The sequence below is a fragment of the Sitophilus oryzae genome, unplaced genomic scaffold (genome assembly GCF_002938485.1).
Source record: "Sitophilus oryzae breed Bouriz unplaced genomic scaffold, Soryzae_2.0 scaffold_1693_pilon_pilon, whole genome shotgun sequence".
NCBI lineage: Eukaryota > Metazoa > Arthropoda > Insecta > Coleoptera > Curculionidae > Sitophilus > Sitophilus oryzae.
In genome coordinates, this window is record NW_022146383.1 from 2,056,718 (window position 1) to 2,081,511 (window position 24,794).

Sequence of the window (24,794 nt, forward strand, 5' to 3'; positions counted from 1 at the left end):
TGATAGACAATTAAATTGTGCATCTGATTCTCATAAAATTTACAGGGTGTTCCATTTAAATTAAACAAGTTATTGCCGTTTAAAGCTAGTAATTATTTAAAATAAATTTTTAGACACTCTGTCCAATCAAGGTAGTATAATTTTTATAATTGTAACACAAAATTTAGTAAACAAAAATACTTCAGTACAATATTTAATTAAGCCTAGAGAAATGAAGCATTAAAATTATTACTGTATTTTGACAAATACCTAAATATTTTAAAAGCGGTAAGATCAAAATGCGGTAAACCTTAATTAAATTTACCTTTATTTTAGTCGTAGAAACTAAAAATGTAATAATATACAGGGTGTTCCATTTAAAAAAATACAACTATAATATTTTTGACTTATTTGGGACACTCTGTATCTTGTAAAAATATTTTTAAATTGTAGCTCTAATAGTCCTTCAACGAACCTAAAATTTATTGGCTACAATACTCCGTGTCGTATGTGGTGAAGAACCCTGTATATCCACGGAATAATAGGATAGCCTGTATATAATCTAGGATACTTACTGCGTAAGTGAAACTTTGATCGGGCTTCGTGACGAAACTCGAGTCGTCTATGCTGATTTCTCCCACAGATCGGATATTGATCCAGTCTACGTTGCTGTAGTCCTCTACCAATGTGGAATTCCATATCCTGGACTTGATTTCCACGTAGACTGGTGCTTGCTGCTTCTTTAAAGAGCCGATGTAGCACAGTATGTCCACGCATCTGGCATTTTCCATGCAATCCTGAAAAGAATATTAAAAAATTAACGGATGAAAAGTGGCGGGAAAACGCTATGACCGATCAGAGCGCCGTCGGACCATCGGCGCACAGTGTAACGAAATCGGGAAATGCGGGACATTAGCCCAAAAAACAAAACAATTAATTCATCAAGTTTTCTATATAGATGGATAAAGGATATCCCAGAGCTCCCCCATGTGAGATATTTCTTGAGTTGACTTCTTAGTCGGGGAGTTATGGCGGGTTAAAGTTATGGTTTCTTTAATTTACCAAATCTGTACAAAAATTTCATACAATGAAATTTATTATTTTCAGAAGTTTCCTTGTGTTGTTCAATTTCAACAATTTTTTTCCGTAAAGAGAGGTCTGTTACCAACAACAAACCTGAAAAAAATGTCCCAATTTTTTTCAAGTCTAGTTTCTACATGTTTATTATGACTTCCAAAAAAAACGCTTACATTCGCGCAAAGTTATAGTTATATACAAAATATCATAGAGTGAACCTTCTAGTATACTGTTACATATAAATTTCATCCACATAGATCCGAACCTGGAAGAAAAAAATAAATTTCTTCGGCAATAATTACGTTTTCCATTGATTCGACCGTAGTTTGGTGACATGAAAGAGACAGCAGAACTATTTGTTTCCCTTTACGGTTGGTATTATATGCCTTCAAGCATTCATATGCTTTTGATTCATGGTGCAGATATCTGTGAACGTTTTCAATTTATACCCATCGGCAAAATGTCCGAAGAAGCATCTGAATCAAGAAACAAAAAATTTCGATCGTTCCGCCAAAATTTTTCCAGGAAGAGTGGTCCTAAGGAAACTATTGAAGAGATATTGCACAACTTATTGATATATTCAAATCCTCTACTTTCACATCTGCGACCAAAGCACTCTAAAAATAAAAAAGTAGACTTGTTTCCGGAAGCGAAAGAGTTCTTGTATATGGATGGAGAAGAAATTGAGAATTATTTTTAAGCATGTTTTATGTAAGTGCCTTACATATTATGTTATTTTGGAATAATATGCACCCCACATAAATTATCGCATCACTTATTAATTTGGAAAACTGCAAAATATTCTTAAATTCTCTTGGTTAACAATAATCTCAAAAGTTATTTGCTTAATAGCAACTTGTTAAGGAATGGAAAGTATATCATAACTCAGGCAGACTTTAGATTTAAGTTTTTCACATAAAAATGTTTGAAGTGTTTCAAGAATAAATACTACGAAAAATATAAGTGTTGCGAAATTTTTTGTGAGGTGTGTATTATGGTTTCTTTTGTTGAAGTTGAATACGTTTTTTTTTCGCATATTATCATATTATTTAATACTGTTAAAAGATATTTGCTACTTGTGTCGTTCTCTTTGAGTTTTGCAGTCTTATCTAATTTATCCTTGATTATTTGAATATTTAGGAATGTTGATTGAGTTTTGACATATTAGCGGGAGATAAATGATTGTTCGACAGTAATTTGTTAACGTTTTTGGTCCATAAGAGCTATAAACTCTTCGTAAGTAAAAAAATATACCTGTAAAGTCCTTTTATAAAACTTCGTATTTTTTTGACCTTCCATTACGCCTTTTTTTACTCTTTTCGCCCTGTAGCAAAAATTCCTAGTCGTATTATTTAATTTCTGTCAAAAAATTTCAGCAAGAATAGTGTTAACTGAAGAAAAATACCAATGTCCCACTATTTTAGTTTTCGTTACACTGTGCGGCGTATCAACGGATGACGGACGCATGAAAATCAAGCTTTAGACGGTATTGCTTGCCAAATTTCATAATTCTAGATTAACGGAAAATACCCTGTAAATTTTGTTTCCCTTGAGAGTGTCGAAATATACGTTTTTTGCAGCATAAACGGCTGTATCTTTTTTTTACATTAACTTAAAGTTTGATTTTTTTACAGCTTCAAGGAACTGTAAAGGCTTTCCCGTAATAAATGGTCTTGACAGACAGATGAACAGACAACAAATAATTATATAAGGGTTCCGTTTTTTTCCTAAAAATTAAGAATGTCTTCTCCAATTACTCACCATAATAATTATCTTTCTTTTGATTCCCTCCTTGACTATATCCTTCCAGGCCGCTGTACCTTCAATGTCACGTCTTCTTCTCCTCCTCCTTGTATCGCTAAAATTAGATTGCTGATGCATGAGGTCGCTAGGTAACATACTAAGGTTTTCCGGCTCATTCGAGCTGGGCGTCAACAGTTGCAAGCCTAGAGGATTGACTACGTTATCCTCGCTGATGCTACAAAAACTGGACCCGACCCCTAAAAAAGAAGAAAAAATGTTAAAAAAGGTTTACATATACACACGAATTTCTTGGAAAAAAATCTTATTGGGTATGTCGCCACAACAATTTAAAAAATAAAAAAGTTACTTTTAGAAAACATCACTGGGGGAAAAGAAAGAGAGACTATCGCATGTATAACCCGTTTAATTTTATTAATTTAATAGATAGATGTGTGAAATATTTCAGTTTTTTTATTCCACTTCACTATTATATTTGGCGCCCAACGTGGGAGTACATATATACATGTGTCAAATAGAGAGTTTTACCATAAAAATGGTCAGCTCTATCAATTGTATTAGTCAGTGGCGTAACAGTGCTTGTGAACTGTGCTAGTAAACATTCGGGAACAATTCTGTGTGGACTAAATTTCCAGAAACTTATTCAACATGGTACAGATTCTTCGTTTGGCCGCAAATTCAACTATAGCCCTGAGAAAATTCATTGAATTCGTCCAATCCGAGCACTTTGGGTTTAAAAGTAAAGAAAAATGAAAACAAAATCACATTACATCATTTCCACAATGAAATTGGGCAATTAGGCAAAGAAAATAAAATTAGGCAAAGAAAATAAAGTCCTCCTACTCTGGGTGCCTGCTCACCAAGGGATAGAAGGCAATGAAAAAACAAATGATCTAGCTAGAAAAGGAGCGAACACTCCACTAACTGGACCAGAACCGTTCTATTTTCCAAACGGGAACCAACTGAAAGCGGAACTGAAGAATCTGGAAGAATCCATCCATAACTTGGAATGGGTGTCCTCCAACGGTCTAAGACACTCGAAAAAGTTCCTCAGAACTTATGACCGAGAAAAATCAAAGGTTTTTCTTGATTTAAGTAAAAACAATCTTCGGATTGTTACGGGGTTTCTAACAGGACACTGTCTCCTCAACCAACACCTCAGTAGGCTGAAGCTGAGAAACAACGGCGAATGCAGATTTTGTGGGGAAAATGGGGAATCACCAGAACACCTTATCACTGAGTGTGCCGAGACGACGACCATTCGTGCCATGAACTTTGGTACGTCTGATGTCGAGGATGGAGAGCTGGTCTCTGTGGAGCCGTCTCAGATACTGACTTTTGTTAAAGCCCTGAGACTGTATGATGAGTTATAACTCAAGAAAGGGGAACACACAATAGATCTATAAGGTCGCGGTGATTAACTCCCCTCCCAAACATTCTACATTCTACAAGACTCTGATGTAAATGCTTTAATAGGTGCTATAGAATCTTTCTATCTCATGTATAAGCCGTTTAATTTTATTAATTTAATAGATGTTTGAAATAATATTGAATGAATGTTGTTTGAATATATGAATTCTTTTTTCTTTCTATTATAGTTGGCGCCCAACGTGGGGCCATACATGTAAAATAGAGAGTTTCTAAGAGTGATCCGATAAAAATAAACACTTTTATCAAGTGAATTAGTCAGAGATGTAGCAGTGCTTGTAAATTGTGCTAATGAATATTCAGAAACATTTGTGTGGATAAAATTCCCAGAAATTTACTCAGAATAATGTCAACTTTTTTGGTTTAAACCACATCATTTCGATAAGTTTTTGAGAATTTTTTCACTCTATAACAGACGGAATGAAACAGAGTAGTAGAAAAAGAGTAGTAGAAGCAAACGTCAGTTTTACCCATGTAGAACAAAACATATTTGGGAAAACTTAAAATTGACGTCTCTGCAAAATTGCGTTTAGAATTTACCTACAATATACCATGATTTCCGAAACGGTTTATAAAAATACAACCATTGTATTCTCACCTGTCCAACGACAGAATATTTTACATTGACAGTTACCTGTAATTTTAATTTAAAAGTAATTTTTTTTTCTGTCAATTTTTGGATGTAATCTGTCTGTTATACTTTCTCTTGCTAAACTAATAACTTTACTTCTTGCTTTATAATGAACTCACCCACAACTTTTGGTTCACTTTCCAGGTAAAGCAGCCATTTTCCTTCGGCACCTTCTCTACCCGGTCGTACTTGGTAGGGCCACCTGATATGAACCTTGATTTCAGGCAAGTCCCATTCTCCTCTGTTGTCAATGTGGTACTGATGTACTACCCTTGCACCTATGTCTTCCAAGTGTTTCATTGCTGATTCACCAACTACTTTACCACCAAAGAACAAGTTTGTGGTGCCTCTCCTGTAATAATAATAATAATAAATGCCTTTATTGTCAAAAAATTTTACAATTTGTAGACAAAGGTAAAGTAAAAAAACAAAACAGAATACAAAACAAGTATACAAATTACATTGTCAGTCTTATTGTTTAAAATAAACATTTATAAATGTTTACAATGTCAAAGAATAAAAAAAATTAAATAACATTCAAAAATATTTAGTAAGTTTATAGTAATGGCAAATATTAGACCAGTGTTTACAAAATCAAATTCGATTATCAAAATATAAGTCAATTATGGCGTAGAAAGCCTGGTCTAGTAAATAAGATTTCAATGCTTTGCGAAATGAAGAAAATAATGTTATGGATTTGATTTCAAATGGCAGGTGATTGTGCATTTTTTCGAGTTGTATAATATTGAACTTTTAACTAACTCTGAGCGTGGGGTAGGTAGATAAAGATCTTGCTCCGCGTTCCTGAGTGGATAAGTGTGAGATGGCCTATCTTGAGAAGCTGATACATGCTTACGTATTAGGCAAACGGATTCAAATATAAATAAGGAAGGAAGAGTTAATATTTTTAATTTTTTAAAAAAGTCCTGGCAATGAGTTCTGCTGTTTAGTCTCAGTGAATATCAAACAGGTCTCTTCTGGAGCTTGAAAATGCGGTCAAATTGAGTCGCACATCACGTACCCCAGAATGGAAGGGCATATATCTGAGGTGCGACTCAAAAAGTGCATAATAAACGGTTCTAGCTACTGACAAGTTAAGCTCCTTAGAAACAGATCGTAATGCAAAACAGGCAGAGCTTAACAGGTAATAAAAAAACAATCCTTGAAAAAATAGTACTTACCCTACAAAATTGAACTCTGCCACTTTTTGTAATATGGCCACCATCTTTATTTCGGTATTGTCAGATAATTCCTTCGAAGTAGAATTAACTTTGAGGGAAATGTCCAGTTTTTGTTCTTTCGGTGATTTGCTGATTTGAAACCTCAACCTTACCGAAGCAGACGCATTTGCCCTAAAAGGGTTGCCCAGCTCGCAAACCAGAACGCCATTTTTAACGGAACACTGGATCTAGAAGAGAAAACGCCTTGTATATTATTTTGTTCTAGTTCCAGCTGAATAATGAATTTTTACCTGAGTGTTATCGGTCTGAAGGTTGACAAAGCTGAGCGCTTTTGGATGGAAGACGAACAATTTGGCCTCGTAAGCTGACTCGCGAAGATTGCTGATATTGGCCACAATAATAAATTCTTTATTCAGCGACTCTACCCTGTATTCTCCATTTGTATTTCCTGCAAAAAAATAAAAATATTAGTAATGTGTGTGGCTTTGAATAGAAAGAGAAGATCACATCAAAAACATAAAATGTTTTAGTAAAAGATGTCTAGAGATTGACCTGGCCAAAATTTTCATAAATTGTCATTCTTTAACGCTGTTTTTTTCGATCATACGGTATAATGTAAAGACTGTTCAACCATCGTTCACTGTTACGTCATCGTTATTTGTCAAATATTAGTTTTAGCGTGTGTCTGAGATCAGTTCGTATTGTTTAGAAAATTTTAAGTACGTCTTAGATCATATAGTATTTTTAATACCTATTTAGAGGTACCAGCCGTTTTAGTAACTTAACGTATGCGGCTTCTTGAACCATCTGAACCCGCATGATGAAAAAAATTCCCAAGCAGCATTTGGATGTCGGGACAACGTTGTGTCACGCGACCAAACGTCGGGGCGCAACGTCGGCACAACCACGTGCCAACCCTAGTCTGCACTAGTTTGGAGAATAATTTTTGGGTCGAAACGACGTTGGATACCGACGTTGGCTAGCAGCCTAGTTTAGTACAAACTGCAATGTTGTTTAAAATCCTAATTCACAGAAATACAAAACTATAATAATATGGCGTCTAAGTCGCGTTTTATCTTAAATTGGGATAATTATAGTAAAAATATTATTTTTATTATTTAGTTAGAGACATATGCCAGGTGGCAGTAAAGGAAAACAAAACAAAAGTATTTTTGTGTGGAGGATGTTTGAAGATCATAATTATTGAAACACTTTAACCGACTCTGTAACTCGTTACTCAAGGCAAAAAAGTTAAACGCAAACAACTTTATTGATAAATGTATTGTTTCTACTTTGAAAAATACTAATGAGCCTTAAAATTAAAGAAGTTTTAAAACATTTCTTGAATTTTTTTTTAGTAAAATGAGAATAATTTATTCGCAGTCGAAAAAATTGTTTCCGCATGTTGTTTAGGGTCAAATATTTCAAGTTAGTGTATTCAAAAAACAGGAATTGCTATTTTAGAAACGAAACATTTTCTTATTCAACAACATGGCGGCTTTCACTGTGTTGTTTTGGAGATTAAGATGGAGTAGTTCGAGTAGTCGCATACCGGACTAATAAAGTCGCAATTCAGCCTTAACAGGTAGTATACTAGTCGCAAGATTGCCTAATTTAGTCATCCTAGAGTCTAGCTTGTGCCGCCCATATTCTAAATAAACGAAGGAGTGGATAAAATGTCGGTAATATGTCGATGTATATATAAATTTAGTTTTATATGTACCTTTCTTATGTCCCATTTTAATTAAGTTTTTTTTTATAAAAACAAAAACAGCACTGAACTGTCTGACTGAACAGAACAATGAAGTGAAAATTTAAAATTTAAGGTTATGTTTCAATACAGTTGCAAAAAGGTAGTGGCTCGACGTCCTACCAACGTAAGAATAAGGAAATCTAAACAACGTTGGAATTAGTAAAACAGACGACGTTTGCATAACGTTGGAATAGGTCCTGAAAGTAACGTCGGAAAACTCTTTATTGCCCAACATTATAGTTACGTTGTCCGAATCACCTAAATATCACTTAAGCAAAAAAGGTTACAAGACAACGTTTATTCGACGTAGCAGAAGCTTTTACTTTGTTGTAGTACTAGTTCAACGTCGGCACAACGTTACAACAACGTTTACATTTATTTTAATACCCAAGGTACGGCACTAACTATTTTTTGTAACTAATCCAACGTTGTGTTTAGTAAACATGTGGTCGCAAGTCGTGAAAATGCTACTTGGGTATACTTACTTTCCAAATTGGTGTCCGCACTCAAATCCAAATAACTCTCACAGACATCATCAGAACCGCAGTTCTTCTGAAACGTCGCTTCAAACTGAGTGGTCGAACTCGTGTTCAAAATGGGCGAATGCGGAGTGTCCTTTTCCAGCGAATACTTGACAGTGAACTTGATAGGAGTCAGTATATCACTTACTCCTTCTTTCAAGTACACCACATAGTCCTGGCATTGAGGTTGCTTGTAGTCCGTGACTAGAATCACGTCCCTCTTCACGTTGGACCTCTTATCTTTGTGATGGTCGTCGTTAAACCAAATTCTCGAGAATTTCCCGGTTTCTGAGATGTTTGATACCACTGAGAGGTCGTGGGTGTTGCGCAGTTCGCCGCCGATTCTGAAGCAAGATCTAACGGAGAAGCTGAAATCAAAGAAAAAGGTAAATCTTTATACAACCCAAAAGGCCACGACACTACAGCCAGGGACAAGCCAGTTAGATGCTCCTTAGATTCAGCTAGAGGGGATTCCCCCTAGCATCTGACTAATAGCTTTCCCACCACTCAGTCTGGCATCTCCTAGAGGAAGATGATTGTCTTACCATGTATTGTTTCTGTTAAACGGATCTGCAGCACATCCTTTCTTGGACACATTGAAATTATCCTTATCCTCACTGAATATCTGGATATGGATATCTATAATGGGTCTGGTGAGGAACAGGAGAGCCCTCTCAGCCTCGTACGCTCCAACCAACAGATCCGGATATCCGTTGTTATCCATATCCAGGCCTCCGCTCAGGGAATATCCAAACGTTCGAAGTTTTGAGCCTGGTCTAAGTTGGGGGAATTCCAGCAACTGTGATTCTTTCGGAACCAAGCCATTTTGTGAACCCAAAAAAATATAAACGGCTCCGTGATCGTTGTGATACGGAGCTCCAATGGCTACATCGTTGTATCCATCTTTGTTGATGTCTCCGATGGACGTCATGGAGAATCCGAACCTGGATTGTTCCCAACCGTAGAGAACCTTATCGTAGGTACAGTTTTGGTAGGGGTCTACCAAGCAGTTCCGTAGATTGTAGTAGATGTAGACTGCACCTCCCGCCTTGTTGTCATTGTAGTAGAACGGAGCTCCTACTAGTAGATCGTCAAAACTGTGGAAGAAAAAAAGGATATTTAACAAATTATATTTTATATTAAATACTTTGGACAGGGTGGGTCAAATTGGACGCTTTTAAAGGGTTAAATATCCTTTTCTATAGGAGATAGATGCAAAATAGTATCGGTGTCTGGAGCTCAATTTTTATCAAAATCATGATGGTGAAAACCTTAGGTGAAAACCGCACATGGATATCTGTTACCGTTTCGGAATTACGGGGTGTTTTTCAAAAATGTGTATTTTTAACAAATGAAACATATCCAGTGCACCTTTTTACGTAGAATTTAATGGTTTTGGTTTGGTACAAGTATTATTTTTTTTGAAATTAATAATTTAAAAATTATCAAGAGAAAATTTGATTTTTTATGGGATAACCTGTATATTTTTAATTCATAGAAAAGAATTTAAAATTACCTTTCCAAAAATATAGCATACTTGATATTTTGTTCGATTCCTCTTCGAGATATAGAGTTTTTAAAAATTCGCCCACTTTGAATAAGTAGGCTTTGAGCGGCGCCGGCTGTAATGCAAAAAAATTCTAGCTGTGAGCAGCAATTCAAACGAAAATACTATTTGCAATTTTTTAAACTATATTTAAACTATATTTAGCAACATCAATATATTTAAACTATATCTAATAACAATAAAAGTAAATAGCAAACCAAGACGCATGATTTTGCTACAGGTGTTCGACATATCGACCGTCTTCTGTTATGGACAGACGGAACCGTTTTTGAACATTTCTCGAGGAATTCATTATCTCAGTGGGGGTGAAACATACCCTCGCATAAACGAAAAGTACTTCCAATTCTTGTCTAGATTCTACGGGCAATATAAAAATAAGAACATTTATTCTTCCGCAAAGTTAAAAATCCATAGGCGCTAAGTCAGCCGGCCTCGATGGCCAACGGCTGGGATCTTGGTTAGCTATTCAATTATTCTCGAAATTGGCTGCAAAAACTTGCTGATAACTTCAGCGTTCTGAGGCCTCGTCTTGCTGGAAAAATATGTTTTCAAGTTCCATTAGGAGCAGATCATCAATAAGGGGTCCAAAGCCTACTAGTTAAATGTGGTGAACTTTTAAAAATATCAAGTGTGCTATATTTTTGGAAAGGTAATTTTAAGTAATGTTTAGTTAATTAACAATATACAGGGTGTCCCAAATAAAAAAAATAATTTTTCTTTTGATAACTCTTAAATTATTAATTCTAAAAATATTATACTTAGACCATTAAATTCTTGCGTAAAAAGGTTGTGAAATGTTTTCATAAATATACAAACTTTTCCATAGCAAAAAAGTTACAGCGATTTGTTAAAAATGCACATTTTTGAAAAACACCCCGTAACTCCGAAACGGTAACAGATATTGATGTGAGGTTTTCACCATCATGTTTTTGATAAATCGTATTAATCACTTCTCTTGTTCGACATTGTCGACGTTTGCTTCATAGTCGACATCGAACTCTGAACTTACCCAAAACAGGAGTTTTTTGACTTACCCATCATTGTTAACATCGACCACCAAAAGTTCGTATCCAAAACTACTAGCGAACTGTTCCCCAGTCAAGTTCATCCTGATTTTCAACTCTTCATGTGGGGTATTCTTCTCCAGGAAGAAGACCTGGCCCTTCATCAGGGATCTAGGAGCTCCAGAAACGTACGTCATGACGTCTTTGGAGAAGAAATGTCCTCCACCAACGCTCATGCCTAGATAACTGTATTTGTCTATAGGCTCGGCACTTTCGGACACAGGACTCTTGTAAATATTTTTATCCCTGGATAAGAAGTCTCCAATGGTGCTCTTGGCAAAGATTGCTCCTCTCCAGGTGTAAGGACCGGGAGATCCAACTAGCGCGAAACCATCTTCTGGAAAGTCTATGCTGGTTCCGATCTGACAGAAACCATATTGCTGATGAAGTCTAAAGGCAGAAAAAATAAGTAAACAATAATACAAAAATAATCAGTTCGTTTTATGACTTTTTGGTATACACTGTGTGAGAGTAGACCCGGCATTTCATTCATAAAATGGAAAAGATCAGAATCAGACATTCGTTTCTTGCTCTATACGAGTGGGAACAAGACGGGCTGATCGCAGTCATGAAGGATTCCCGTGAGAATGGCAACGCTGTTCAGAGATCTTGAGAAAGTGTGTCATGGGCGTAGTTACTTTGATTGTAATATATAATTTAATATTATATCCGCGTAAATACCGGGAAAAAAAGCGGCGTCCAGTTGGCTTGGAAATGACGATCGATGACATTTCCCATATAATTTTACATATAAAATGACAGCGATCTTCATTTCGTAGCCATCGTTGACGCCGTTTTTATTCGATCATACGGTATGATTTTTGGATACGATATATTGTTGTGCTCGATGGCTCTTCAAATTTTGAAAATGACTACTTCTGTACTCCAATAAATTGAAAATAACTAATTGAAATATTATGATATGCACATTTCCATAGTATAAAGTCTGTAAATTGCTCCAGTAGTAATATAATCCATCAAGCATTCAATGAATACGAGCCGACGACGACTTTTATAAAACATTTATGTGAATTAATGGTTATTATTTTGCTTGAAGCAACGGTGGAAAATGAGAATATTTTAAAACTGTCGTGACTAATTACAATTTTATATTAGGTATAAAAATATTACTATATAGCAACAATAATAAAGATCTTTGTTAAACAAAAGAAAATTTCTAAAATATTTACTTATTTCTGGAACAGTTTCTTCGCGGATAATCGGGACCTTGTACTGAATAAATAATTAACTTTTCATTAGAAATTACCAAACAAAAAAAGTAATGCTTTATAAAACATATCAAACAAAGATGCATTCATCTTTTAAACTATATAATTTTTATAGCATTAATAAACAAAACAAAAAATACATTGCTCTATTACCACAAACATTATACCATCGAAAAAAAGAAACGGCGTAAAAATGACAATCAGTGATAATTTTGGCGAGGTAATATGTCATGACCCCTACTCTTGTTTATTTTTTAATGGCACTTACTGGCAGTAGTAGGCCTTAAGGTTGTATTTGATTTTTAAATGGTGTAGTATAAATTCGAAATTTTTTTTTTGGATATCGGTTTGTGTTTCTGGAAACGTTCTATCCTTTTATAATTTTTCTATAATTAGTATTAGCTTTTGACAAGCTTTATGTCAATTTTTAATAAATGACATCTAGAAATAGACCTCGCCAAAATTATATTCGATTGTTATTCCCAGCAGTCTTCGATACCGTTTTTTTCGATCATTCGGTATTTAGTATGTAATATCCAACGTACTCTTCCCTTAACTTTTTTTTCAATCATTATATAAATCTATTTTGATTTTACACTTAAAAAATCATCTTTAACAACTAAAAATCCTAATAACAATCAGTATGATAGAAAAAAAAGGACTCCAGTTGGCTTAGAAATGAACATCGATGACACGTTCCCCATATAATTTTACATATAAAATTACAGCGATCTTCATTTCATAGCCATCGCTGACGCCGTTTTTTTTTCTCGATCATATGGTATTTCGCTTATGAACATTTTTCGTAATTGTGGCATCTTTAATTTTTTTATATATCTTTTCAACAAATTAATCGCATTTGTATACTTGGTATTTGTATACTTGGTTTTAATAATTAAAAATTATGAGCAAAATATTCAATAAAACCAAACGTGACGAAACTAACTTAATGTAATTCATTACTTATAACGGTACATTCCAAAACTGTGTGATTTACTAATACATATTTCCAAAGATTTTTCTCTATTTTACCTTTCGGCACCGCACTGATGTAACATAGCCTTACTCACCTTCGAAATGAAACTTCTAGGTTTAAATCGTCTCTATTTTTGCAAATTAAGCAAGTTCGCACCATTGTCTTATTGTTTATCAATAAAATCACTAAAAACAATACCACAAAACACTAAAATATCTGGAAATCACCTCGTAAAACATTTCGAAAAACTACAACACATTGGCAACGCCGTAGAGCAATTTATGAACGAATTCGAACTGGATGTTTTGTTGGCTGCCTAAATTTAGGAGTGAAGATAGTAAAATGCGTACGTTTTCGGCATCAGCTGGCGTTGCGACGTTGTCGATTGTTTTATGTTAAATTTCTTAATTTCTAAAAATTATAATTACAGAAGATTTAAACCTTTACTTATTAACTTTACTACCTTTAATTATTATCGGTTTAAAATATTCTACGACGTAATCTATATTTGGAATTATGGAATTCCTGGTTTACAATGTGGGTTAGCTATCCCCGTACGTATACGTAGGTAAGATTTCATTTTAAATGCGGCCGGTAGTGGAAATTTGGCATACATGCAATTTTCTAAGGCAATGATGGATTTCGCCAAAATGTAAGTCGCCGGGTCTAATTTATTTTGATATCATTGGTATATACCCATGATACAAAGAATACAAGGTATGATATTGCGCAGGTTGGTCACTACGTCACAAGTGATAAACGGCACCATTGGTCGGCAAGTTCCGCTCGCCAATTTCAAATTGTCAAACAGATGACACAATAAATATGAAAATAATTTTTCAAATGTCAAGCTCGTTGATTTGACATAACTTTTGGGGTTATGTCCTAATTCTTCCCTATTTTATGTCTTTTTTTATTAGTGGCAATTGTACAATATGGATATTTTTTTTGTATGGCGTATGACGTCACAGGTGGTATGCGCAAACTTAACGAGATTGGAACCGCTATCGATCATACCTTGTTTTCTTTATACCATGGTATATACCTATATACTTACTTATCTTTGGGCAAGCTTTTGCAGTACTGCAAGGCTTCGTTCAAAGTCAGATTGGCCTCCAAGAGATAACAAAGTCCCTGTCCATAGTGGTACTTTGTTAGATTCTCACTTTGAATGTACCGATGCGCACATACCATCACCAGACCTCCAGGCTTTTGAGATTTGACAGTCACTCCTAAAATTGTTCAATCTACAGACAGTGTTTTTTAAGTGCTTTACAAAGCAATATCTCCAGAAATATACTATAGGTATAACAAAATAACTGTGCAAAGAAATATCAAATCCAAAAATAAAGAACGATAAAAAACAAGAATCCATTGATTTAATATTATAAATATTTGGACTTTCATTTATAGGCTGTATCAATATTACTCTTACCTAGCCATTGTCCATCTTTAATTTCATCAGTTCCTGGTAAACTAAGGGATGAAGTATCATCATCTTCTTCCCCATAATCAAAACCTTCGAGCTGAGCTAAGAGGAAAAGAAAACACAAATTAAAAGACGTTGTAAGTACAAAGAATATATTAGCAAAACTTTGAATCTTGCCACAAATAGTTTTGAAGGATACAGTTGAAATTGGAACACTGGCATTACAACAAGAAAATTACACTAAATAGTTTACACCAAAATATACCAAAACATAGGACTTATGTTTCGCTAACTATTTTAGCAGCATCAGCAGATGATAAAAAAAACTCTCATATAGTTTTTTTACATCTGTTGCTAATGCTAACAACGTTAGTGAGAGGTGAGCCCATAGAGTTAAAAATAAAAAGTTTTTGGTGTATTGTGGTGAACTATTGTTATTTTTATAAAGTTTTAAAATTTTATTCAAAGTTTTACTAATTGAATATGTTAGTAGTATGCAAAAAGAAAATCAGGATATTGTTTAACATGGAAAATATGTTACTATACAACATTTAAAAACAATATTATGAAAAAATATTTATAAAAATGTGACATGAATATAAAACTTTAAGTTGTCCAGAAAGAATCTGACTTACTATATTTGATATATTTTTACACAGTTTTAACATCTGATACAAAAATTGCTTAACAAATCATTAAACTTTAAAACAATTTTGAATCAACATGTAACATGGATGTTTTTAATTTTACAGTTATCCATAACATTTTTTAAATTTACAGTTTATATCCACTTCTCTCTATACCATCCGTATACCGGGTCTCAAAAGTGGCTCACCCCCTATAACTTTTTTATTTTTTCAGATAAAAAAACGAGATTTTGTATTCTAATATATGACATAAATTAGGATTGATTGGTGTATTCGATTGTTTTCGGTCACTTCCTGTTTCACCGAAAATGACTATAGATTTTCATTTTTAAATGGCTCCTCAGTATATTTTTCTTTATTTGATACAAAATGACACTCTGAATAGAATGACATATCATATGTCAAGTTTTGACATTAACGCTTAAAAAAATTGTATTTTAAATTTCAAGGCTGTGTTAAAAACACTAATTTTTAATCAAGGAGCCTTTGAAAAATAAATTAGATCGTCTAATGTTTTTCGTGTCTTGTTCCGGGCGGTTAAAAGATGCCCAAATCGTATTTTTAATCATATCTCAATTTTTTTCAAATGGAACGATTGTGGCTCTTTAGCATATTTGGTACCAATAATTTGGTACCACACACTTGGTATTTCGAGTCAAATTTTCGTTACGAACCGCAACTTATAATTTCACATAAACCATATGCAAAAATGCCAAAATTGACATATGATATCATTATATTCAGTGTGTCATTTTCTATTGAATAAAGTAAAAATATATCGGGGGTGTAATTTAAAAACTAAAAGTTGCAGTCATTTCCGGTGAAACAGGAAGTGACCGAAAACCGAAAACAGTTGTATACGTCAATCAATCCTAATTTATGTCATATACTAATATACCAAATCTCGTTTTTTATCTAAAAAATAAAAAAAGTTACGGTATATTACAGTATAAATATTATGATACTATGGATATTTTAGAACCACAGTGTATACTTTTGTATATTTTTGCTTATTTGGTCCATTCGTTGTAATGAGAATATCGTGTAATACTGAAAATGTTCTGCAAGGATATTCCCCAGTACTTGTTCTGATTCTTTCTGGGCTTGAACTAATAAAAGTATGTACAAAAAAGTAAACAATATCCTAAAAATTAGAAAAAAAGTGGCAAAAAGTATACTACAATTACGAAATCATAGGTGCCTGTTAAAAGTGTTTTTTTTTTCTTGAAAATCAAGTTCTCTGCTAGTTTATTACATAGTTGACTAAATACCGTAAGATCGAGAAAAAAAAAACGGCGTCAAAAACGGCCGGGAAATGACAATCGATGATAATTTTGGCCAGGTCAAACTCTAGATATTATTTACTATAACAATTGTCATAAAACTTGACAAAAATTAACATTAATAAAGGCAGTAAACGCCATTAGAAAATAAAAAAGTGTACGGGCCTAGTAAATGACGTCGAGGGCTTGACCTCGCCGAAAATATCGATTGTCATTCCACAGCCTTCTTTGACGCCGTTTTTTTTCGATCGTATGGTACATTATTCCACGTATTCTTTGTAATAGCGAGTTTCTAAAAAATACACTGAGATGCAAAAAAATGCAACAGAGAAATTTTTGGTCAAATTCAAATAAGTTATATTTTTGTTATTTTTGGCCCTATTTTCATGATTTATTTATCTCCTGAGCATTTTGTTTTTTGGATAAAAAGTCAATTTTTGATCAAATTTGACCAAAAATTTCTCCGTTGCGGTTTTTTGCATCTGAGTATATTTACAAATACAGTAAAAAAAAAATAATGTCATGGTGGTCTTTGAAATAATCTTCGTTGATAATTTCTGTATAGGGAGGAAATCGTTTGTAGAGAAAAAAAATTGTGAAATATCAATATTTAAATGAATTGAAGTTAAAATTATCATAGTTAAAGTTATTTTTTGAAAATTGGTTTGTATCGACAGAAACAAACTTCTATTGCATTCAAAGAAAGGCCACTATGACAAATTTTCTGGAGCTTTTAGTGACTGTTTTGCAATAAACTTAGAATTCTTTAGGTTGCTTCAAGTGGACAATTCGATTTTGAAGAATTATTCAGTAAAAAAAACACTTTTGTGCATTTCTTGCTTTGCCTATATACATTTCGACAATGCTCTGCTTATGTACAACTTAGGACTAAGACAAATCGATAGACAAATTATAAAAAAAACGTAGCTGAAATCGATAAAATACTGTCTAAAAACGTGAATTAGGTGGGAAACGATGCAGTGAACGTGGTGCAAAACAGGATCAAATACAAAATTACTGATAAAACACAAGCTGGAAGAGATTAATAATTGTCAAACTGTCAAAAGGGGGGAAACGGAGTTTTATCATCACACAAATGGCTGGAGAAAATAAAAAGAAATAAAAGCAAGCGCAATTTTTTTTGAGTTTTATTGTAACTCAAAAATATAAACTTTATTTCGTCGTGGTCTCTGAATTTTTATTAAATTTGTTAAACCCAGTTAATAATAAACGTTAATAATCCAATTGTTATTGTTTTTAATATGTTTATGTCAAAGAAGCTGCTATCAAATGGAAACCCAACATTCTACAGCGTTGTTATTGGCGTTTGGTTAAACAATAATTTTTAATTTCTGTTTAGTTTTCCACTTTATAAATATTTTTGTTAAATAATAATTTGCATAATTAATCTCAGTTATCTGTTGTATTGTTTAAAAAACCATTTGTTTAAAATATAAAACAATAGTGATATAAGTCGAGAACAGCCGTACCATCATCCTTTTCTCGAAAAAATTCACTGCACTTTTAACCCCTCTGTATCTTGGTTGTAGATCAAGAGGATATATTATAACTGGCTATATTTCCAATATTAGAATATACATATACAGGGTGGTCGAACTGTATTCCGGAAACATGGGCGGCATATTCTGCAGATAAAAGTAAGTAAAAAAGTTCATGCCTAAAAAATGCTCAATTGTATTGATTAGTTTCGGAGATTCAGGGTGTAGAAGTTTGATTTTTATTTCGATTTTTTTCCAAATAAATCCTGAGTAACGTCAATATTTGGATGAAAATGTGTGTCTGGAAGTTTTTTGACATGGTAAATTTGATTTTGATGTTTAATTTTGCTACTACCACCAAAAAATAGACTACTACCACTTTAATTTTGCTACTATCACCCAAAAATAAATTACTACCACACAAAAATAAACTACTACCACCTTAATTTTGCTACTACCACTCAAAAGTAAAATACTACCACTTTAATTTTGCTACTACCACCAAAACATAAACTACTACCACTTTAATTTTGCTACTACCACCCAAAAATAGACTACTACCACTTTAATTTTGCTACTATCACCCAAAAATAAATTACTACCACACAAAAATAAACTACTACCACTTTAATTTTCCTAGTATTGCAGTGGTAGTAGTTTATTTTTGGGTGGAAGTAGCAAAATTAAAGTGGTAGTAGTCTATTTTTTGGTGGTAGTAGCAAAATTAAGGTGGTGATAGCAAAATTAAGGTGGTGAATTGTAGTTTATTTTTGGGTACCACTTTAATTTTGCTACTATCACCCAAAAATAAATTACTACCACCCAAAAATAAACTACTACCACTTTAATTTTGCTACTTCCACCCAAAAATAAACTACTACCACTGCAATACTAGGAAAATTAAAGTGGTAGTAGTCTATTTTTTGGTGGTAGTAGCAAAATTAATATGGTAGTAATTTATTTTTGAGTGGTAGTAGCAAAGTTAAGGCGGTAGTAGTTTATTTTTGGGTGGTAGTAGCAAAGTTAAGGTGGTAGTAGTCTATTTTTGGGTGGTAGTAGCAAAGTTAAGGTGGTAGTAGCAAAATTAAGGTAGTAGTAATTTATTTTTGGGTGGTAGTAGCAAAGTTAAGGTGGTAGTAGTTTTTTTTTGGGTGGTAGTAGCAAAATTAAGGTGGTACTACTTTCAACTAATCTCAAAAAGGAAATTTTAAATTTGGTTAGTAAAATAGGTACTCCCGACATATTGTTCTCAGATTAAGCATTTTTGAAATCAAAATCAAATTTCCCATGTCAAAGAACTCCCAGACACCAATTTTTATCCAAATATTGACGTTACTTCTGAAACGATATGGAAAAAATCGAAATAAAAATAAAACTTCTACACCCTGTTTCTCCAAAACTAAGAATTTTAGAACATACATACAACCGAAGTTTCCGGAATACAGTTTGGACCACCCTGTATAGAAAATATTTGAATCAAAATATAAACAAAAATAACGAGAACAAATGACAGAAACTGTCAAATCGATTAGTGTTAATCCTTCAAATATCATTCGGTTAATAAGTCATCCATACCTAAAGACTAATATTACCAAAAATGTTACTGTAACAATCTTAACTAACTTTCTAAATCCAATAATATCACTTAATCTGATTCAATTGAAATTGTAGTTCTTCGGTTACAATAGTCGATCCTAAACTGCCATTTTACGAGAAATAATTGAATGGAATGACGAATGAGAAGAACAGCACAAAAGAAGTTTCAATTTTCGACAAACATAGCGGTAATTACCACCCTTATGCACGAATCAACCCTCAATTGTGTCAAATTTCATCTAACGTTGTTAAATTTTCGGTTCTTGTGTCATATTTCTGCGGATTTGTCATTTGTCATAATAAGGAATGACTCAGTAGTATATCAAGATATTAGATGCAAATAATATAAATTAAAATACAAATAAAAATATTAAAACCGTTTCTTAGAAACAAATTTTCTTATATTTTTAACTCATGTTTGTTAATGAAAAAAATACGATGTAAATGTAATGACAGTTATAGACTCGGTTTCTTCTACACGTAGAAAATTAATTTTCTACACCAACTAATTTTCTATATTTTTACATGTCCAGACGTAGAAAATTAGTTTTTTATATTGTAAGCTTTTTTTGTATATCACATCATATCATATGTCAACTTTGGACATTTTCGCATATGGTTTATTTGAAATTGTAACGTGCGGTTCATCAGAGCCTATTTTTCATATGGTCGGGCCCTAAGGCCCAAGCAAAAATTCGGGCCCTCTTTTCCAATAAAATTCAAAAATTCTCTTGTTAGTTTGGGTTAAAAAAATTAAACAATTATTTTAATTTTTATTTTTTTAATAATTTAAAAAAATAAATTAACATTATTATATTCAACAAAATAAATAATGAAAAAAACAACAATTGATCCTGATTTTAAAAAATAAATAATTGTTTTAACAAAACCTAGAATAAAACTTACCTAAACAAAATTTCTAATAGTAAATTAACAAAATAAAAAAAAACTTTCTTTTAGTGAACAAGAAATGCTAATTTCTCTGCTACGTAAATTTATATTTGAAATTATGAATATTTTACAACCTTCAACGGCCCCCCCAGACCACCGATAGGCCCTGCGGTTCATAACGACAATTTGACTCGAAATACCAAGTGTGTGGTACCAAATTATTCGTAAGAAAATGATTTTCCAAATATACTAATGAACCACTCTCGTCCATTTAAACAAATTGAGTTATGATTGAAAATACGATTTGGGCATCTTTTAAACGACCAGGAAGAGACACTAAAAACTTTAGATGATCAAATCTATTTTTTCAAAGCTCTTTGATTAAAAATTAATGGTTAGCAGCCATGGCACTCTAGATCGAAATTACTTAGATGTCATTCTCTTCAGAATGAAATTTTTTATCGAATAAAGTATACAATACCGATGGTACCATTTAAAAATCAAAAGTTGTAGTTATTTCCGGTGATACAGGGAGTGACCGAAAGTAATTGTGATATAACATATACGAAATTTCGTTTTTTTATCTGAAAAAATTAAAAAGTTATAGGGGTGAGCCACTTTTGAAAAACACCCTGTATATTAATCTTATATTCAAATTCTTTATTGTTTCCTCTTCAACCTGAGCCTGACGTCGCACAAATTAAACCTGCTCCAATTTGAGCCAGTCGAGGCACACATTCACCCCACTCGAAACGTAAAGAACGCACTAAAAACCCCTTTGGGCACTCTCTGATTGCTGAAGGGTGAAGGGCGACAGGTCTTGGAGAACCAACTAGAGGGGCATACACGTATATAACATAAAAAAACGAGTGTTTTATAGTCTAGAAAGGGGGTTTGAAACAGCCAGAAATGTACCGAGGATGAAATAAAATCTCTTCTTTAATTGAGAATCTCTGATCGAGAAATTGGAACTTTTCATTTCTAACATTGGTGACAATGGCTGATTATATTCGATTCTGTACTATTAAAATTAAAAATAAAAAGCGAACACGTACAGTTCTTTTGTTAGATAGAGATAATAAATAAAAAAAAATCACATTTTTATTTAGCAAGCATCATATTACATTATTCGGGTGCAAAAAAAGCAACGGAGAAATTTTTGATCAAATTTAAAGTGTTATATTTTTGTTATTTTTAACCCTATTTTCATGAATTTTTTACCAATTGTATATAATTATATCACCTTTTATTCGTAAACTCAGTTATTTTATAAACTTTAGTATTTGGCATATTATACAGGGTTAATTGAGGGGTTGTTTTTTTTACTTTAACTTTAAAACACCCTGTGCAATAATTTCATGTGTAAATTTTGCTAAAATATAATTTTACGGTCAGAACCATGTCTCTGAGCATTTTCTTTTTTGGATTATGTCAATATACTATGCCTTGGTTAATTTTTAAGAGCGAAATGAGCTTTCCACCAACAATTTGCAATTTTTCATTTCTTTTTTGAAGTTATTTTTCAATGTGAGAAGGGGGCTTTGATGATTATTGTGAATTATATACTACTATGAATTGCCCATCATGTTCGACGTTTGGCAAATGCTTGGCAGGAAAATTAGAGGTCGCAAAGCAATACCAGCTTCATTAAATGAACTTCGCCTGGTCCTTAAAGGAGAATGGGAAAACATAACGCAATATCGAGGGTCACAGTGCAGTACCTCGTATCATTTTTGATACGATTTTCGAGGTAATCCAAAAAACACATCTAATTTTTCATGAAAATATTATTTTTTTTAAAAATTAATTATTATCTTATAGAACCGGAATATCAATGCTCTATTACCAAATAAAATATTTTGAATTTTTTTTTAAAAAATGATAATATAATTTTATTAAAAAAATCATAGGAGGTCCTGCTTTGTGACCCTCCATATGATATATGCAGCTTAAATGACAGTATGAACGGACTTATATACAGGCAATAATAGCAGCTTTACAATTTTTTTTATTTGTATACTTGAGTATTACAGATGTTTTCTTTAATATCGTTAGTTTTGTTATCGTTATTAATGTTTATTAAAACCCAAACTGTATCGTTAGTCTTTAACTTTTTTTTAGTATTTTTATATACCTCATCGGCAAAAGTCTTGCACCCCCCAGATAAATCTATTTCTTTGCATAGCATATTGTTGTGGCTATGTGTACAAATACCCTTATATGTGTCTACAAAAAATAGGTCATAAAAGCAATGAAAGAAAACCTTATCGATGGAATGTGTATGGTTTTGCTATTTGCGGTCAAATTTTGTTTCTCAGTTTGAGTTCAATCTTGTAGTAAGTGTTGTGAAAGGCGACAGAAATGCCAGGGCACGAAATTTCTGCCTTTGATAGGGCCCGAATTATCGCTTTGCATGAAGAAGGTCTCAGCAGTACTACAGTACTGTAAGCCGAATTATACAACAATATATGGACACCGGAAATGTAAGATCTCGTCCTAGGTTGGGCCGTACAAGGGTAACGACTGAACGACAGGATCGCTACTTAGCTCAATTTGCCAGAAGAAATCGGTCAGTTCCAATTCGAGAGCTACGATCTCAGTTTCAACAAACTTACCACCGAGTGATATCAAGCCGAACCACTTCCAGGCGACTTTCTAATGCTGGATTGCGGCGTAGACGTCTACTGCGAGTCCCTCTATTAACTTCACACCATAGGCAAAGGAGGCTACAGTGGGTTAGAGAACACCAGAATTGGTTATTACCTCAGTGGAGACACTTAATTTTTACTGACGAAACCAGGATAGGTTTGATCAGTGATGACTATCGTCAGCGAGTGTGGATGGAGGCAGCATCGCTTGAATACAGCCCTTGCTGTTGCTCCTTATCAAAGAGGAACTGAGATATTCTGAGGTAGCATCATGTACAATAGGCGAACAGAGCTCATTCACATTTGAGAAGAAATTGGCAATAATTTTATTCTCATGGATGATAACGCTCGTCCTCACAGAGCTAGGATGGTCCAGAAAGCATTAAATGAAGGGGAAATAACTCGTCTGGACTGGCCTCCACTCTCCCCCGACATGAATCCTATTGAACGTGTCTGGGACTACATCACCAGAGCTGTATTTCACAGAAATAACCCACCAAGAAATCGCCAGGAGTTGATCATTGCCGCTCAAAAGGAATGGCAGAACTTACCTCAAGAAACCATAAACAACTTTATAGTGGGGATGCCCCGACGACTTGATACACTCAAAACAAATCGAGGAGGCAATACTCTATATTAGTAACCTTAATTTTGTCGGAATTTATTATTTATTTATTTATTTTCTCTGTTTTGTCAAACATTTTTCTTTATGGAATTTGCATTTTTTTGTATTTTGGCAAAATATATTATTAAACTTGGTGAAAGTTTTCCCTTTTTTGTGTTATTTTTTAACATAACTTTAGCATCTATTGATTTCCACGAAAAATTAGTTTGAAATGTAATTTTTTATTATAATAGTAAGAGGGTGCAAGACTTTTGCCGATGAGTTTATATTTTTTTAATTTAGTATATTAGTAATATTTAAGAATGTTTTTTTGGGTATACGTAATTCACATTTTTAATTTGTACCTATGTATACCTACAGGTACGGCGCCGGCGGTGAACGTGAACGCGTTGGTATGTGCAAGAATGATCGCTCATGTTATCGCTGCTCTGATTGCGATCGCGATCGTGATCGCGGCCGTGATCGCACCAGTGTGCGTGTAGCTTGAATCGCCCACAAATATAACAATATTTACCCGGTAAATTTTTGCAAGATCGATGCACAAAACTTGCCATCTCAAACACTCTGTTACGACTAGGACTAAAAGTAAAGGCATGGTTTTAATGTAAAAATAAAATAAAATAAAATTTTTAAATTCCTTGCTGTCTTAGCATTATATACATGGTATTTAAATTTTTCAGAATGAAAAGTAATCAATTTTTCTTTAGAACGGTTCCATGTGCAAACTTTCATCAATGCCAAGTAATGACCAATTGAAAAGTAATTAAATGACGTTCAAACGCATGGGGGACATCTAGTGGCGATGCAAGGGCGTTTTTCATTTCAGTTTTTAGCTATTGAAACGACGGAGGGCACATACGCACACCCATGCACTCCCATTCTGGGCTCTCTTGTTCTAGAAGGGGTATTTTAATGAGAAAACGATGACTCAGCGCTGACATTCTTTTATATTTTTCCGATTGTAGTGGAAGGATGTTAATTTCAAACGGATATTGAAACATTTACCCTC

General features: G+C 33.5%; 1 protein-coding gene across 2 annotated transcripts in view; it reads right to left on the bottom strand.

Annotated features, from left to right (window-relative positions):
* LOC115881025 (integrin alpha-PS1-like) overlaps positions 1-24,794 on the bottom strand; it is a 222,629-nt gene that overhangs the window by 2,194 nt on the left and 195,641 nt on the right. For both annotated transcript variants that reach the window (XM_030898379.1, XM_030898378.1), the window contains 10 exons: positions 14,603-14,698; positions 14,225-14,399; positions 10,933-11,352; positions 8,877-9,428; positions 8,296-8,699; positions 6,348-6,505; positions 6,058-6,284; positions 4,996-5,228; positions 2,818-3,056; positions 555-776 (listed from right to left, as the gene is read on the bottom strand). In XM_030898379.1, the coding sequence (XP_030754239.1) occupies positions 555-776; positions 2,818-3,056; positions 4,996-5,228; positions 6,058-6,284; positions 6,348-6,505; positions 8,296-8,699; positions 8,877-9,428; positions 10,933-11,352; positions 14,225-14,399; positions 14,603-14,698 (2,726 nt within the window). The remainder of the gene's footprint in view (positions 1-554; positions 777-2,817; positions 3,057-4,995; positions 5,229-6,057; positions 6,285-6,347; positions 6,506-8,295; positions 8,700-8,876; positions 9,429-10,932; positions 11,353-14,224; positions 14,400-14,602; positions 14,699-24,794) is intronic.